This window comes from Sinocyclocheilus rhinocerous, unplaced genomic scaffold (genome assembly GCF_001515625.1).
Source record: "Sinocyclocheilus rhinocerous isolate Xijiao unplaced genomic scaffold, SAMN03320098_v1.1 scaffold2161, whole genome shotgun sequence".
Taxonomy (NCBI): domain Eukaryota; kingdom Metazoa; phylum Chordata; class Actinopteri; order Cypriniformes; family Cyprinidae; genus Sinocyclocheilus; species Sinocyclocheilus rhinocerous.
Genome location: NW_015648277.1, coordinates 252017 through 267628, shown reverse-complemented (window position 1 = coordinate 267628; position 15612 = coordinate 252017). Strand labels below are relative to the sequence as shown.

At 35.7% G+C, this 15612-nt stretch overlaps 2 protein-coding genes across 2 annotated transcripts; both read left to right on the top strand.

Annotated features, from left to right (window-relative positions):
* The first annotated feature begins 1148 nt into the window (after window positions 1-1148).
* On the top strand, window positions 1149-3400 carry LOC107709690 (P2Y purinoceptor 4). Its single transcript, XM_016514272.1, has 2 exons — window positions 1149-1165; window positions 2274-3400. Exon 2 carries the CDS (start codon window positions 2289-2291, stop codon window positions 3309-3311), a length of 1023 nt encoding a protein of 340 aa, XP_016369758.1. The 5' UTR covers window positions 1149-1165; window positions 2274-2288; the 3' UTR covers window positions 3312-3400.
* A 916-nt stretch (window positions 3401-4316) lies between these two features.
* Window positions 4317-14896, top strand: arrdc1a (arrestin domain containing 1a). The gene is made up of 8 exons (XM_016514284.1): window positions 4317-4494; window positions 9286-9396; window positions 9484-9534; window positions 11285-11439; window positions 11592-11774; window positions 12401-12577; window positions 12832-13375; window positions 14446-14896. Exons 1-8 carry the CDS (start codon window positions 4377-4379, stop codon window positions 14481-14483), a joined length of 1377 nt encoding a protein of 458 aa, XP_016369770.1. The 5' UTR covers window positions 4317-4376; the 3' UTR covers window positions 14484-14896.
* The last annotated feature ends 716 nt before the right edge of the window (window positions 14897-15612 follow it).

The window sequence follows — 15612 nt, the reverse complement described above, 5'->3', positions numbered from 1 at the left end:
GTGCCAGTGTGCCGTTGCTATCTAGCACTTAACTATAAAGATCTGAATGAATGTGCTGTTAATGGAAACAAGTTGTATATAATTATCGTTGTGATGAGTGGGGTGGGATCATGGAAGGGAGGCTTGGCTTGGCTCCCATGGCTCTCAGCCCTGCCCCACTTGTCATAAAAATTTTAAGCTCTACTAACTTAAAAAAATTGAGTTTGTTTACTCAAATATTTTGAGGCAATAAGTTTCCACAAATGTTTTGAGTATTCTTAACTTATCAGGTTTTACAGTGTGTCATTTGATTTGTATTAGTTGTATTTGTTATTTATTTTAATTTTAGTTAAATGATGTCTGACTTTATTATGTCTGTATAGGTCTTTTATTAAGTTTTTAGTTTGATATAATTTGAGTTATTTTAATACTTCAACAAACTAAATGGAAATGAAATAATATATATATTGAATTTATAAGTGTGTATGTGTGTGTATATATACAGTGGGTACGGAAAGTATTCAGACCCCGAATTGTTTTGAGCTTTATTTTTTGTTTTTCATTTCAATGTTAAGTTTTGAAATTTTTTTGTATGCATTTGTCATTTTTATTTAATCTCTTTATTTTAAAATGTTTATAGGTAGTATTTATAAAGTTTTAGCTTTTAGTTTTGGATCTGTTTTTAGTTGTTTTAATACTACAATTAATTGCTTCTGTTGTCCTCATTTTTTTTTTTTAATTGCATTGAAATTTTTCATTTTTTTAGGTTTATAGTTAATTCAATTTCATGCAAATGAAATACTTTTGCTTACTTTTTTGAAGCAAATGATTGTTTGTTAATGATTGCACTGAAGTGCAGCCAATAAAATGATTTATTGCTGTAGGATTCTTAGTTTTTTTTAATTGATATTCTATATATAAGCAACATCAGAACAGGTTATACCTGTCTTAAAATCCATGAATTCTGAGGCTGGTGTTCTTATTAAAGTACCTCACTGCTCATAACATAGTGGTAGAAAAGGGTGGAGTTTAGGTTAATGACTGCTGACTAATAAAAGGAAATCCTGTCTTGGTTCCTTTTTATGACGCTTATACTGAAATGTAAAGTTGTGTGCTTTCATATAGTCACTTCCTCATACAAATTACATATTTCAAATTAGTTTTGAGGGGAGCATTGCATGACCTGGTAAGTGCTCTGTTTAGCTTAATATTCATTTTTCAGAGGCATGTTACATTTGGTAATTTAATAAGAATTTAAGGGGAAAGGAAAAATTACTGGAAAAAGTGAAAAGAAAAGAAAAAACTGCAGCATTGCTTATTCGGCAACAGGATAGTGCACAAAAAATGTCATACAAATTTACTGCTAACTGATCAAAAATGATATGTGTGTGTATATCTCATGAACACTTGACAATAACTGTGGAACACACACTATTTATTCACTCATACACTTATTTATCTAACACACATACTCAGTCTACATTTCAATTTGCACATAATATACCTGTACATACAACTGTCTATTGTTCTATACCTGTACATACAATTGTCGATTTGTATATTTTTTATTCCTTATTTTACTTGTTCTATTTTTTATTTTTTATTTATTTTTATTTTTTATTATCTGTGTTTTTTTGTTCTGTCACTGTCATTCTGTTACACTGTGGAAGCTTCTGTCACGAAAACAAATTCCTCGTATGTGTAAACATACCTGGCAATAAAGCTCATTCTGATTCTGATTCTATATATTACACACAAAACTGCTAAATAGGACACCAGTTATTTAATTCAAATAGAGTTCAAAAACCTTTTAATTTATTTATTGTTTTTAGACATTTAGAGAGTTTGTCTTCTCCATTACAGAAGTCCTGAACTTCAAAATAAAAAACAGTAATAATGTAAATGTAAAAAAAAGTGTCTTAGATCCTTCCTGAACTTAATTTTTTTTTAAGTTTGTTTTTCTCTCTCTTAAACTTTTTTATCTATTCAGAACTTTTCTCTCTCTTCATGAACTTATTTTTTTCTGTCCAAAAACCTTTTTTCTCGTCCTAAACCACTGCATACCTTTTTTCTTTCTTTCTTTATCTCGTTTTGAAGAGAGAAAGAAATTTGGAGACAGAATTTTTTTTGGAGAGAACAAAAAAAGTCAGAGAGAAAGTGAGAGAAAATCTTAGGACTAAGGAAGGATCTAAGGCACTTTTCCCCACCAACAAAGTAGCAGATCAGGGCCACTGTAATTTTTAGTTCATCTATTTGATGCATCTGATCAACAACCCCTCATTTTTTCTGCACAGTGGCATTCTTCAAAGATGAACACCTCAGATTTACCCAACGCGAGCCATGGGGATACATGTCCTCCTGAGCCTCAGCACATGTCTCTGGCTGTGATCCTCTGTCTGGTCTATCTGCTGGGCCTTCTGCTCAATGGATTCAGCCTGTGGGTCTTCACCTGTCGCATTCACAAATGGAACTCTGGAGCTGTTCTGCAGTTTAATCTGGCTCTATCTGACGCCATCATCACTCCACTCACCCCACTGATGGCAGCGTACTTTGCCATGGATAGCAACTGGATTTTTGGGGATTTTGCCTGCCAGCTGAAGATCGCCGTGCTCAGCATCCACTTTAATGGCAGTGTGATCTTCCTCACACTTATTAGCGTTCATCGATATGTGTCCGTGGTTCACTTCAACCGCTCCTCGTTGATAAAGAGGAAGATATTCGTGAAGAAGCTGTGTGCTGGGATTTGGTGTTTTCTGATAATAATTGGCATTTTCTATGGATGGCTGCTTCCTGTGACCACTGAAGAAAATCATGGGCAGTGTCTTACTATTCATCAGACAAGGTTGACAGATGCTTACTTTATTATTAACTTTGTGATTTTCTTCTTTTGGTGTATTTTACCCTTAACTATATCAGTGTTTTGCTACAGTCGCCTGGCGAGCTCAGTGTCCCGCATTAACATCAATTCTGCTCAGGGCCAATCAGTCAAGAATAAGTCTATGAGGATGATAGGGATATGTGTATTCATATTTGGCCTTTGCTTTCTTCCTCTCAATGTTGTTCGGACTATCGGAGTAGTTGTGAAAAAGTATCATCCTAGTAAATGTAGACTTATGTTGCAGTTGCAAACAGCATATTATGCATGCTATATTTTGGCAGGAATCAACTGCTGCTTGGACCCCCTCATCTATTTTTTTGGCTCACGTAATTTTATCAAAGCATTCAGAAGATCTCTTAAGGTAATAGGGGTCAGACGTAATGTTGAAAACAAAATTGAATCAGAAACAGTAAGTCAAAGTGTAAACAGAAATGTAGTTTCAGCTATCTCTTAGGACATGAAGAAATTGAAATGGAAGTTGCGATCAAATTTTCCGAACTCATGTCAGTGAACACGTCCTCAGAGAAGAGATGTTGCTGCAAGGGGAAGTTAAAGCTTATAAGGGTAGCTACATGAACTAAAAAAAAGTCCAAAACACTGTCCATTTTGATTTCATGGTGACTTTAATGGTGCTTTGATAAGCAGCCTACTGCAAGATTACACTTAAAAATATTGTTGTCTTTTAGTTATTTATTTGTCCTGTATGATCCTATTCCACAATACTGAAATAAAAAATATAAAATATTTAAAAAATATTTTTAAGTGTAATCTTGCCAATAGTATTGTGAACATGTTACTGTGGCCTCCACTGCCTTGTTGAGCACAGGCAAAAAGGATGTTTCTACTAACAACACTGTGGAATGCATTAAGAATTTGTTAAAATAATTTTCTAAATATTTATTCTAGCCCACAACGTAATGTTTTAGAACATGAGTAACCTTTCACAACATGCTAATGATAAATAAATGCAGCACGACGTTTTGAAAGTTTTATTCAGCTGAATCTTTCAGACGGTATGAATAAAATTGATATCTAAATTAATATTTTGAATCGTGTGTAGTATTGATATTTCAAATAGCCTGCGACAGTCATGCTAACATGTGAGTGAAACTAAATAAACAGAAGATCCATTTTTGAAGCTGTTTATCTAATTGTTGATAACTGATACAAGATATAAAATAACGTTCATTGGCTCAGTGTTTTTCCTATTAGGCTATTGTTATTTTTTTTTTATCTTTGTAAATTGTAAATGTTTTGTAAATGTAACTGTGTAAACATTTTTCAAAACAACGAGCATTAAAATGTCCTGTTGTTAAACTTTTCTTATCTGTACTATAATAAAGAGATTTAAGAAGTGAGTCAGTTTACGTCTGTTTTTCCCCCTGTTACTGGCGAGTACCGCAGGACTCCCGAGTGACGTCAGGACATTATTTGCGTGACGTCGGCCACAGGTAAAGCATTTCCTTTCCTTGTGGATCAGTTTCGCTCACCCACCTGTTCACAGTGGATAGAGAACAGAATGGGGAAGATTCAGGAATTCGAAATAACTCTTAATAACAACAAAACGGTTTATAATCCTGGCGAATCCCTCACCGGAACTCTGAAAATCTCAATTGCACAGCCAATACATTGTAAAGGTAGGTAAACTAAACAAATGACTCCAATTATCGCACACCGCAGCCACCCATTGTGGTTTCATTGGATGATTTTTTTTAAAGTTTCTAAACAAGTTTACTTCTTAAAGTAGCCTACCTACAATACGTGTGTATCAAATGTAAATCTTAGCCCACTGGTTGTTTTCCTAGACGTTCTCACGTTTAGAATTGGTTTTGTGTTCTCGCATCGAGGACTGAAACTGGTGTGAGCAAAACTTGTTGCGAATCTTTAATTGACATGCCAAAGCGGAATAGTGCATAAACCTCTTACCGCTTTCGTTCCTATCTTAGTTCTATGAAATGTCCGTAATAACCATACACAGAGTGTTAAATGTAATAAAAACGCTGAAATAATTGTGTATAATCCACTCTGTTTCTCGATACCTTGCCAGGTGAACTAATCGCAGTTTCGGTTATCAGTTTCAGCATTTTAAAACAGTGACTGAGAAAATTACGTATGAAGACTTATATTTAAGTGAAAGGTAGGTACTAGGACCTAAAATAATGAAAGGAAACCAACATGTGGATGTAACGCATGAGCAGTTGCTTGGTGCTGTTGATTGTTTTTCCGAACGCTCAGTTTGCATATTTATGCATTGAGCCTTCAGCAGCGTGTTTGAGTCAGTCATTCAGACCTTGAAACAACTTTAAATTGTTAAACAAATCTTATTTTGAAATCTGTTTTCAATATCATACATAAATGCAATTTGCTGCAATACTGGTCAGACTGCATGGTGCAAAAATACTGTAAAAGTAGTGTATGCATCTTCTCACCCACCAGCTGTTGATACCAGCACCTGTTTCACCCAGCTTCAGTGCTTTTCAGTGCACCTCATGTTAAGGTCAGATGTCCTGACACAGCTAAGCCGAACAATGCTTATCCATTGCAGTATTTAAAGGGGTCATATGATGCGATTTAAATTTTTCCTTTCTCTTTGGAGTGTTACAAGCTCTTGGTGCATAAAGAAGATCTGTAAAGTTGCAAAGACTAAAGTCTCAAATCCAAAGAGATATTCTTTATAAAAGTTAAGAGTCAGCCATGCCTACCTAAAACGGCTCGTTCTAACACGCCCCCACATACCTACATCACTATGTGGGAAGATTTGCATAACAACGCCCAAATGTTCACGCAAAGAAAGAAAGCGTAACTTTTATTCTCGCTGTAGTATTGTTGCCGCCGCCGCCATGTGAAGACGCTGTGTGCTTCGTTGTGAAAGCGAAACTACTTTGTTTGGCCTTCCAAAAGAGGACGATATCCGCTTCGTCATGCCTAGAGCTGATCCGTGCTGGTCGCTGAGGAAAAACATCAACTTCGCGCTGTCAATCGCCGGATTTCACCGGCTTTCACCGTGGACGAAGCGGAGTCCAGCCCGGAGCCGTCACATGTCCTTCCGGACGCTCCTTCGTCGAAATCACCATTCTCAAGCCCGCCCGCAGCCGCTCACTCAAGCCGGCCTCCGCTCACTTTAGCCGCCGGCCTCTGCTCACTCTAGCCCGCCGTGTGTGACGCTGTGTTTCGTTGTGAAAGCGAAACTACTTTGTTTGGCCTTCCAAAAGAGGACACGACTAGAAATCAGTGGTTAAGTTGTATTTACAACACTGTTCCAGAACACTTCAACCCAAATATTCAGATGTGTGCAGCACATTTTATGGAGGACTGTTTACTGATCCTGGAAGAGACGGCATCACAGTATGGTGAGGGGTGTAACATTTCCGTCACACGCTTGAGGTATTTGGCCAATCACAACGCACTGGATAGCTGTCCAATCACAGCACACCTTGCTTTTCAGAACAATGAGCTTTGTAAAAATTGACGCGTTTCAGAAAGGCGGGGCATAGAGGAGAAACAATAATGTACAGTATGTGGAAAATAATGTGTTTTTTGAACCTTAAACCACATAAACACATTTCATTACACCAAATACACAAAATAATGTTCTTTTTAGCAACATCATATGACCCCTTTAAAATATATTTATAAAATATATAAAAAATATTTCTGGATACTTGAAAGAATGTAAGCCTTAAAGATCCCATTAATTGTGCCTTTTTTGTGCAGAATAGGTATGGGCATGTAGTATAAATGAATATGACTAGCAAAAAAGTATAAGGCTTGTTACTTGCAATATGCATATCGAATTATTTCATATGCAGATACAGTACAGCTCTGACTTGTGTATCTACACCATAAAGCTAATATAAGAGTAACCAGCCAAATCTATTGTCCAGGAAGACAATACAGCTACTGTTTGACTTTGGGCCTTATCTTGGCCATGGGATCAAGGTGAAATGTCTCTAAATATACATGAAAATGTCAGCCTATAGACCTATCGGCCTATTCTGTGTTAAAAATAAAACAAACAAAAAATCCCACCAACCAATGTGAACAAGCAAGCATGATTAAAAGTGTTGTTTTCGCACGTTTGAGAACTGCTGTGGGCAAGGCAAATGTGATAAGACTAAAAATGAGTCAGAGTGCAGTCAAGATGATAGTTTGAATAAACGTCACACCAGATGTAATCATCAGTTTTACAGTGATATGAGAAAGAAAGCAAGTCATGTGGTTATGTCAGTGGTTTGGGGCTGGTCTATTATTTGAGCTGAGATGTTGATGAAGAATACTCACCGGACTGGTTCGCTCACATTCCAGATCAAGGACAACAGTAATAACAATCGCACAAAGTCACCTTTAGAACTTTATGGAGAAGTCATCTGACAGTATTTAAAACAATAACAGTTACAGTGGGTACGGAAAGTATTCAGACCCCCTTAAATTTTTCACTCTTTGTTATATTGCAGCCATTTGCTAAAATCATTTAAGTTAATTTTTTTTCCTCATTAATGTACACACAGCACCCCATATTGACAGAAAAACACAGAATTGTTGACATTTTTGCAGATTTATTAAAAAAGAAAAACTAAAATATCACATGGTCCTAAGTATTCAGATATTTCAGTTTTTCTTTTTTAATAAATCTGCAAAAATGTCAACAATTCTGTGTTTTTCTGTCAATATGGGGTGCTGTGTGTACATTAATGAGGAAAAAAAATTAACTTAAATGATTTTAGCAAATGGCTGCAATATAACAAAGAGTGAAAAATTTAAGGGGGTCTGAATACTTTCCGTACCCACTGTATATTTGAGTCTTTATTTATTTATTGTTTGGTTGAATTAAATTACTGAAGTAGTTGACTTTTTTGACCTGAGCAATTATTTTGCCCTTTTTTCAGGTGTATTAATCAATAGAAGATGTGTGTGTTTTTTTTTAATAGTTGGACAAAAGTTTCTACCTATATCAGTTCATAATCATAAATGTCGGTTTAGTAGCACTCATATTCTGTTCAGTACGTCAGAGTGACTAATCATGAGATCTTTAGATTCCAGATGTTGTTGTTGTTCACCCAGTTTCTTACTGGAGTCTCTTCTGACATATTTCCCATGGTTGCTTATGTATCTGTGGTAACATCTCTGCTTGCTAGCACTCAATGTGTGTCTTGGCGTTAGAGAGAGAGAGGGGAAATGGTGGAAATAAAGGTTAGCAAACAGATAGAATCACAAAGACAAGGATTTAAAAGAAAGAAATGGACACATAAAGACTGCATGTTAATATCTGTATTCATTTCGGTCAGGGGTTGAGGACATATCTTTGTAAACTATAGCTCATTGATTTTTTGCAGATTTATTTATATAATTAAATTTTTTTTTGTGGCACATTGTTATTTTTCAGATTAGGTATGTTTTCTCACCATTTTAAGTAGAATTTAAATTAAAATATTATGGTCAATTTGTAGTCTAATATATAAACAATTGAAATCTTGTGGTATTAAAAAGGTAAAAAAAAAAATGCAGACTGTCTTTATACAGGCTGTTCTGCAAAAATATTATCTGCATTTAACAACTGTAAAAGTAATACATGGTCAGTTATTTTCAATTGCAAAACATTTTTACTGTCCCCTGTTGCTAATTTTGTCATGAAGCAAGATGTATTTTTTTCCCCCCTGTAGCAATGACTCTCTTGAGAAATTCTTGAGAAGTGAGTGAGTTCACTAACCTCAATGCTATGTATGTTTTAGGCCTCCTTTGTTGATGACATTTGGCTTCTGTTTTTGTCTGTTACCATGACAGTCTGAATGTTTTATTGGAACGTCCTGCGCCATCTTGGTTCCAGACAATCCCAGTCATCATTTACTGACCCTCATGAAATATTCCTTTAAATAGCTGTTGTCAGGACATAATCTGAATCTCAACATAATCTCACACAATGACGCATTTCTTGTGATAGCCTTTCATCAGTAAAAAATACTCTTTCTTTTCAGTACTGCTTTGGATATAAATGGATATAGTTTTTTTTATCTGCTGTACCAGTTATATATTACCCATTACTATTTTGGTGTGAGAAACTGCTGCAAACGATCAATTATATGTGAGTGAACTTTTCTAATGTATCAAACGATCAAGTATGTGAGTGAACTTTTCCAATGAATCAAACTGAATCTTGAACACACGCTTGACCAGTTAGATCAAAACAGTGATTAATTCAAATCTGGCATCACAAGTTCTGATACTAAACAGCTGATTGTCAGAAAAAAAGGATTCTCAGGTTGGTATACAGTAATTTTCACTGACATAAGGATTTATCAATAATATTTTACTGGGACAGAGCAGTATTTTTTCTGGTGCTCGTGTTCCAGTAAAAAGGATCTATTATCAGCATCTTGCATCTGTGCAGGCACATTTCTTTTGACTGACCTATGTCTTTATTTCCTAATCAGCAATCAAAGTGAACTGCCAGGGCTTCTGTGGAGTGACCAGCAAATCAAATGACACAGACTGGACAGAGGAGGAGCAGTACTTCAGCAGCTCAGTCTCAATAGCAGATAAAGGTACACAGATGTCATGGTCTCGCTCACACATTAAACAGTAGGATGCTTGTTCAGATCTCTTACGGTTTCTCTCTGTCTGTTTCCCAGGCACTCTGAAAGATGGCGAGCACACTTTTCCCTTCAAGTTTCTCTTGCCAGGTGAGGCACACTTTTGTGTAATTGAGCTGACCTGTCGCTCAACATTCCTCCAAGACTTGTCAGAGATTAACCACTGTTTACATTTATCCACGGCAACAGAACAACTTTTAAAAAAACCTAAAATGTCAACTTTATATAACCAAATACAACCTATGTGTGTGTCACCCAATACAGGTATTAGGAGTTTTGTACTAGTTAGATGAATGTACAATACCTTTCCAAAGGTTTTTTTTTTTTTAATGTTTTGGTAAAAAAAAAAAAAACAGTAAAAATGCTTATACTGTGAAATATTGTTGCAAATTAAAATGTTTCTATTTTTATATATTTTAAAATGTAATTTATTCTGTGATGATAAAACTGAATCAGCATCATTACTCCAGTCTTCAGTGTCACGCGATCCTTCAGGAATCATTCTAAAATGCTGATTTGGTGCACAAGAAACATTTCTCATGTCTGTGTTAAAGTCAGTGTAAAGGCGATTCAGAGAATTGTTTCTGAACACATTATACATTTTAGAAATGTATTGCTACAAAAACTGTGAACTATGTAGTACTGATTTGTGGAGTTAGACCGTTAAACAGTTTTTTTTACCATTTTTGTGTTCAGGATTTTTTGGTTGGGCCTGAAATCATGTCTTGATGATGCACTTGAGGCACTAAGCATGGCCCGTCCCCTAACACGATAATAACTAGAGGGTATCAGCATCAGTGGTTTGCCCGCTCAATCGCGAGTTACTGTCATTACCGTTAGTTACTACAGTCTACAGTTTGCTAGCTATCTATGCCTTTGTCAAGTAAATGCATGTTATAAACATGTATCGCTGTGTAAATCTAATTAAGCTGCTAGAGTGAGCTTCCATTCAGGATGAAGCGGTATTTGACAGTTGAAAGAGGTGGCAGCTTTCCCGCGAGTTGGCATGGTTTCAGCGCCGACCGAGGACACACCCCCAGCATTTGAGAGCAGAGAATACTGCTGATTTTTTTTCAAGATTTTGATGACTTATTTATTTAGCGTTTTTTATGATTCAATTATGATTCATTGGCTGGGTGGTTAATAACACATTTTTCGGTGGTGTCACAAACTTAAAACGCATGTAATATTGCTTTACAAGGACTTTAAAAACAGTTGTGCTACTTATGTTTGTGGAAACTGTGATACATATTTTTTCAAGATTCTTTGATAAATATAAAGTTTAAAAGAACAGCATTTATGTAAAGTAGAAATGTTTGTAACATTATAAATAAAAAAAACATTATAAATGAATTCTGTTACTGTCAGTTAATTTTCATACAACTAGAGGGTAAATCGGATTCCTTCATTTTTGTTCATTTTATTCACTCTTTTCACAATGTGAAGCTAAGACACACGCTAGCCCATCTAGGCTATCCCAGCTCTTATTGTCTGGAGCTGCTCGGCTGCTATTTGAAACCTCCATCTGCTGTTCCTCTATTATCTGAGACTCCCCAGCTCCCCCCTTGCAGAACAATGCCATTCTTAGAGAATCGTGCTTCTCGTGCTGTACTGTTGGCTTCTGTGGTTTTCAGCCTTTTGCTAAAAACATTGAAGCTTATTGGATAATGCACCCTTTTAAACCTTTTTGTTTGAAAAGAACATTGTTCCAATGCAAAAGTCCAAACTTTGGTTATGAGAAGTAAGCAAATTATTAGCCTCATCAGTTTTTTTTTTATTAATTCATTTATCTGCACCTGCAGAGTAGACATACAAACCTCTCTAATCCTCTCTTTTGTAGCTGCTGCACCTACATCATTTGAAGGGCCTTATGGAAGGATTATATACAGAGTTCGGGCTTTCATAGACACACCTCGTTTTACAAAAGACTACAAGATAGAGAAGCCCTTCTCTATGAAGAACACAGTCAACCTGAATGAAATACCTGGTATTCAGGTAAATGTGCTACACAGACCTCCATATTCTACACTGGCAAAAAAAGAACCACAAACTTAAATATCTTTAATTCTGATATCTTCTTTTATCTGTGCTGTCATTTACAGCCAATGATTTACATTACTATGCTTTTAATTATTTGCTTTGCGCAGGAACCTAGCTCCTTTTCTGTAACCAAGAATTTCTCATACATGCTTGTGAAAAATGGGACAGTGGTGCTGAAAGCGAAGAGTGACATGCGAGGATATATCACTGGACAGATCATAAAAGTGTTTGCTGAGATTGAAAACAAATCTGATAAGTCAACAGGTCATGTGGTTGCCAGTCTAATGCAGGTAAGATTACACTAACTACATTAGATTATATTTTAAGAACAAATGTTTTCAGTTAGTTTAAACAATTGAGTATAGTGTGTGAAAATAGTTCGGGGTCAGTAAGATTTTTTTTAATGATAAAAAGTGACTATAAAGACTTACATTTTTACAAAAAAAATTCAAATGAAAATAAATCCTGTTCTTTTGAACATTCTGCTGATCAAAGAATCCTGAATATTAGGCTGCACAACACTGATAATAAGAAATGTTTCTTGAGCAATTTCTGAATGATAATGTGACACTGAATACTGGGGTAATGTCTGCTGAAAATTCATATTTGTGATTACAGGAATAAATTACATTTTAAAATGTTAAAATAGAAAGCAGTTACTCTAAATTGTAAGACTATTACAACATTTATTGTTTTAATGTATTTTTGATCCTATAAGTGCAGCCTCGATGAGCACAAGTGACTTCTTTTAAGAACATGAAAATATCTTTCTGACCCCAAACTTTTGAACGGTAGTGTATATTCAGATTGGCTGTTGACTGATATGGCTATATAAATAATTGTGATTGAATATGCAGGTACACCTTTGGTAAATATCATGATAAGATTCTCACTATTGCTCATCTCTTAATTTTAGAAAGTTACATATAATACCAAGAAGCCAACATATGACGTGCGGACCGTAGCGGAGGTAGAAGGACCTGGAGTTAAGGGTGGACAAAAAACTGAATGGAAGGAGCAGATAATTGTACCTTCTCTTCATCTGTCCACCCTGACTGATGGAAACCTCATCCAAATATGCTACTACATTCAGGTGAGTATTTAAATGAAGTTATTTTTTACACATATTGCATTAACATAATGTAATGCAAAGTGGGACACTTTTCTTTCCTGTGAGTATTTTTCTCCATTGTGGAGTGTTTAATAATATCTGGCTGTATGTAATCACTGGGAACATGTATATCAGAGAGATGCATTTTATCAGAAGTTCATGCAAATTGCATTTGGTATTTCCTCCTTCCTTCCTTATGCAGAATCTCATCTGCATGTTTGTCTCTGCTTTTCCAGGTCTATTTGAAATACCCAGAGGTATCATTAACTCTGCCCATTTACATTGGAAGCATCGCAGTGGATCCAACTCGGCCTTCCCCCTCCCGGCCGTTTCCACCCATGCCAGCCCCACGTAATACCCCCCCCCCTGCTCCTGTCCCTGCCCCTGCCCCTGCCCCTTCTCCTGTTGCTGCTGCTCCCGCCGAATCTGCCCCACCCAGCCTGCCACCACGTACAACCCCAAAACCTGCACCCAAACCCAGGCCTCGTAGCACCTACGCATCCCTCAATGTGCTTCCCCCTGATCTGTACCCAGAACTCCCAGGTGTGGCTAACTACAACGGGGAAATGCCAAAGAGTCCACAGCATGAGTCTGGTTCCCAGGCTCCAGTGTCTCCCAATGCATTCAGCTACGCTCCTGGACTCAGCTTCAGACAGAAACAGAGCTCCAACGGCCCATCAGCACCCCCCTTCACTTCATCCACCAGCCCTCAAGACAGGAATGCAATGTCCTCTTCATCGAGCTTGCCTCCAAACTATAGGAGTTCACCATATCCACATGGTATGGCATGGTTATAAAATAATTATAATTATTAAAATGTATATGTGTGTTTTAAATGATGTGAGCTATAACACCCAAGAGCTTAATCATCAGTGTAGGGGTAACGCATTACAAGTAAATCGAGATACGTAATCTGATTACTTTTTTTAAGTAACTAGTAAAGTAACGCATTACTTTTTAATTTAGAAGGAAATATCAGAGTTACTTTTTCAAATAAGTAACGCCATTTACTTTGTTTCCCATTTATTGACTGACAGCTGTCGTGTTGCCATGTTGAGAGAAATTAGGAGTAAGTGCAGAAGCGTTGTGTTCGCTGTTGATCATGATGTTACTGTTGTTCTAGACTAAATATGAACATGCATTTACTCATCTCACCTGCACAAAAACAGATTCAGTATTCCTCAAAATGAATAAAAACAGTCAAATGCAAACTCAGAATATGATGCAAACCTGCAGTAATTAAATGTTAAATAAGACAAATATAATTTTTGTATTTAATCCCATTTTATTAATCAATGTCTTTGCTGCTGATCTTCGATGATCCAATTCAACCATACTAAGCAAAAATGACATATTTGTTTCATTTTTGTTATTGCTGAATACTGTGAATAGTGTGGAACTTTCTTTTCCTGCATCATATTCTTCATGCAATTTGTTTGAGCTGCGCCCTCTACTGTACAGACGTGAATTTACATTTCCTTCAGCCTGAGGCGTATTCATTTCACTTTTGTTGTGAAAAGGGCTTTTACATTTGTAAAATAACTTTTTTATATTAAAAACAAGCAAGCAAGTAACTCAAAAGTAACATAAAGCATTACTTTCCATAAAAAGTAATTAAGTAACGTAATTAGTTACTTTTTTAGGGAGTATTGCAATACGCGTAATTTTCCCCAACACTGTTAATCATATATTGTGTATCATATATTATATTTACATAATATTTAAAATTAATTAAAATTAGTTTGTTTAAAATTTTGATTTTAATTATTATTATTATTATATTTAATTGATTGTTCATTAGGTAAGGCAATGTTACCTGGTGATTAATTTGATTTCATTTCTTTTGACAGAGGCTCCACCTTCTTATGAAGATAGCTGCAATATATAGGATGTTTCCCAACCATATGAAAAAGGGAGAAAAACATGGAAAATGTTCATAACACTCCTGTGACTTTATAATAAATGCAGACCTCAAGCACTTTTGAACCAAATGTGTACATATCCAAATTCTGTGTTCTTACAATGTCTGTGCTCTCAAGAATGTGATATTTAACCTAAGAGGTCAGCTGATACAATACTTCAGGTGTGGTTTGACCGCTATTATGCCAAACAGTTGGAAATGAGTAATTTTGCTTTTCATTTTTGTCATTGCAGATGATCTGTAAAATAGATCTGCCTCTTGCAAATATATTTTTCCACTTGTTTTTAGGGGTTTCATCATGGAAGAGTATTAAGTACTCTTTTATTATTAGACTGTTGCTTGTTTTGTACATTTGTGCTTCCAATCATAAATTAGCTTTTGTAGGGTAAATTAGCTTTTTTTTTTTCTTTTTTTTTTCAATTAGCATGTTCAGGCTTTGTTTTTTATGTTCCTGATAAGCTAAAGATGAATCCAGTTCGATTGAAATTGTAACTTTATGCTATGTGTGGATACACGTGTCCTCAAGTCATTATACAAAACCACTGAATATTTAGTTCAAGTTTTGTGGTATTTAATGATTCATTTCTAACTTTAATAATTAATTTCTGCCTTTGTTAGTATTGCACACTACTTTTTTTTTATTTCAACAGTAATTTACATTTATATGTAGTGTACAGATTAATAAAAATGTTGAACTGAAAAAAACCCCTGCATTTTGTACTGTTAAACAGAATGAAAATGAATCTTTGACGTTGCTTGTGACTTTGACATGGATCTTTGATAGGCTGTTTACATTATTCTTTACTTGTTGCACAGGGCAAAGATCCATTAAATCAACTGGAGGGTTTGAAATCATCAATAGTGGCCATAACTCAAGCTTTATATGTACCATAAGAGAAATTATACAGTTCACCCTTAAGTGCCAACTGCCACACATTAGAAAATGTGCATGTGAGACAGCAAATTATATAACTTTTAGTGTGGTCAGTGATTAAAAAGGAATTTCTATAGGTACAGGCAGGCACGGCGATTCTTGGGGCTCAATTTGTTGAGGTGCAAACAATATTGTTTTTTCCCCAATAATGTCTTAATTTAT

What these genes read in the sequence shown, in the direction of transcription:
- LOC107709690 (XM_016514272.1), top strand. Translation starts at nt 2,289, where the DNA reads ATGAACACCTCAGATTTACCCAACGCGAGCCATGGGGATACATGTCCT.
- arrdc1a (XM_016514284.1), top strand. Translation starts at nt 4,377, where the DNA reads ATGGGGAAGATTCAGGAATTCGAAATAACTCTTAATAACAACAAAACG. An exon ending in CTTCAAGTTTCTCTTGCCAG is followed by an intron (nt 9,535 to 11,284) that starts GTGAGGCACACT and finishes TCTCTTTTGTAG; the next exon opens with CTGCTGCACCTACATCATTT. An exon ending in GAGTTCACCATATCCACATG is followed by an intron (nt 13,376 to 14,445) that starts GTATGGCATGGT and finishes TTCTTTTGACAG; the next exon opens with AGGCTCCACCTTCTTATGAA.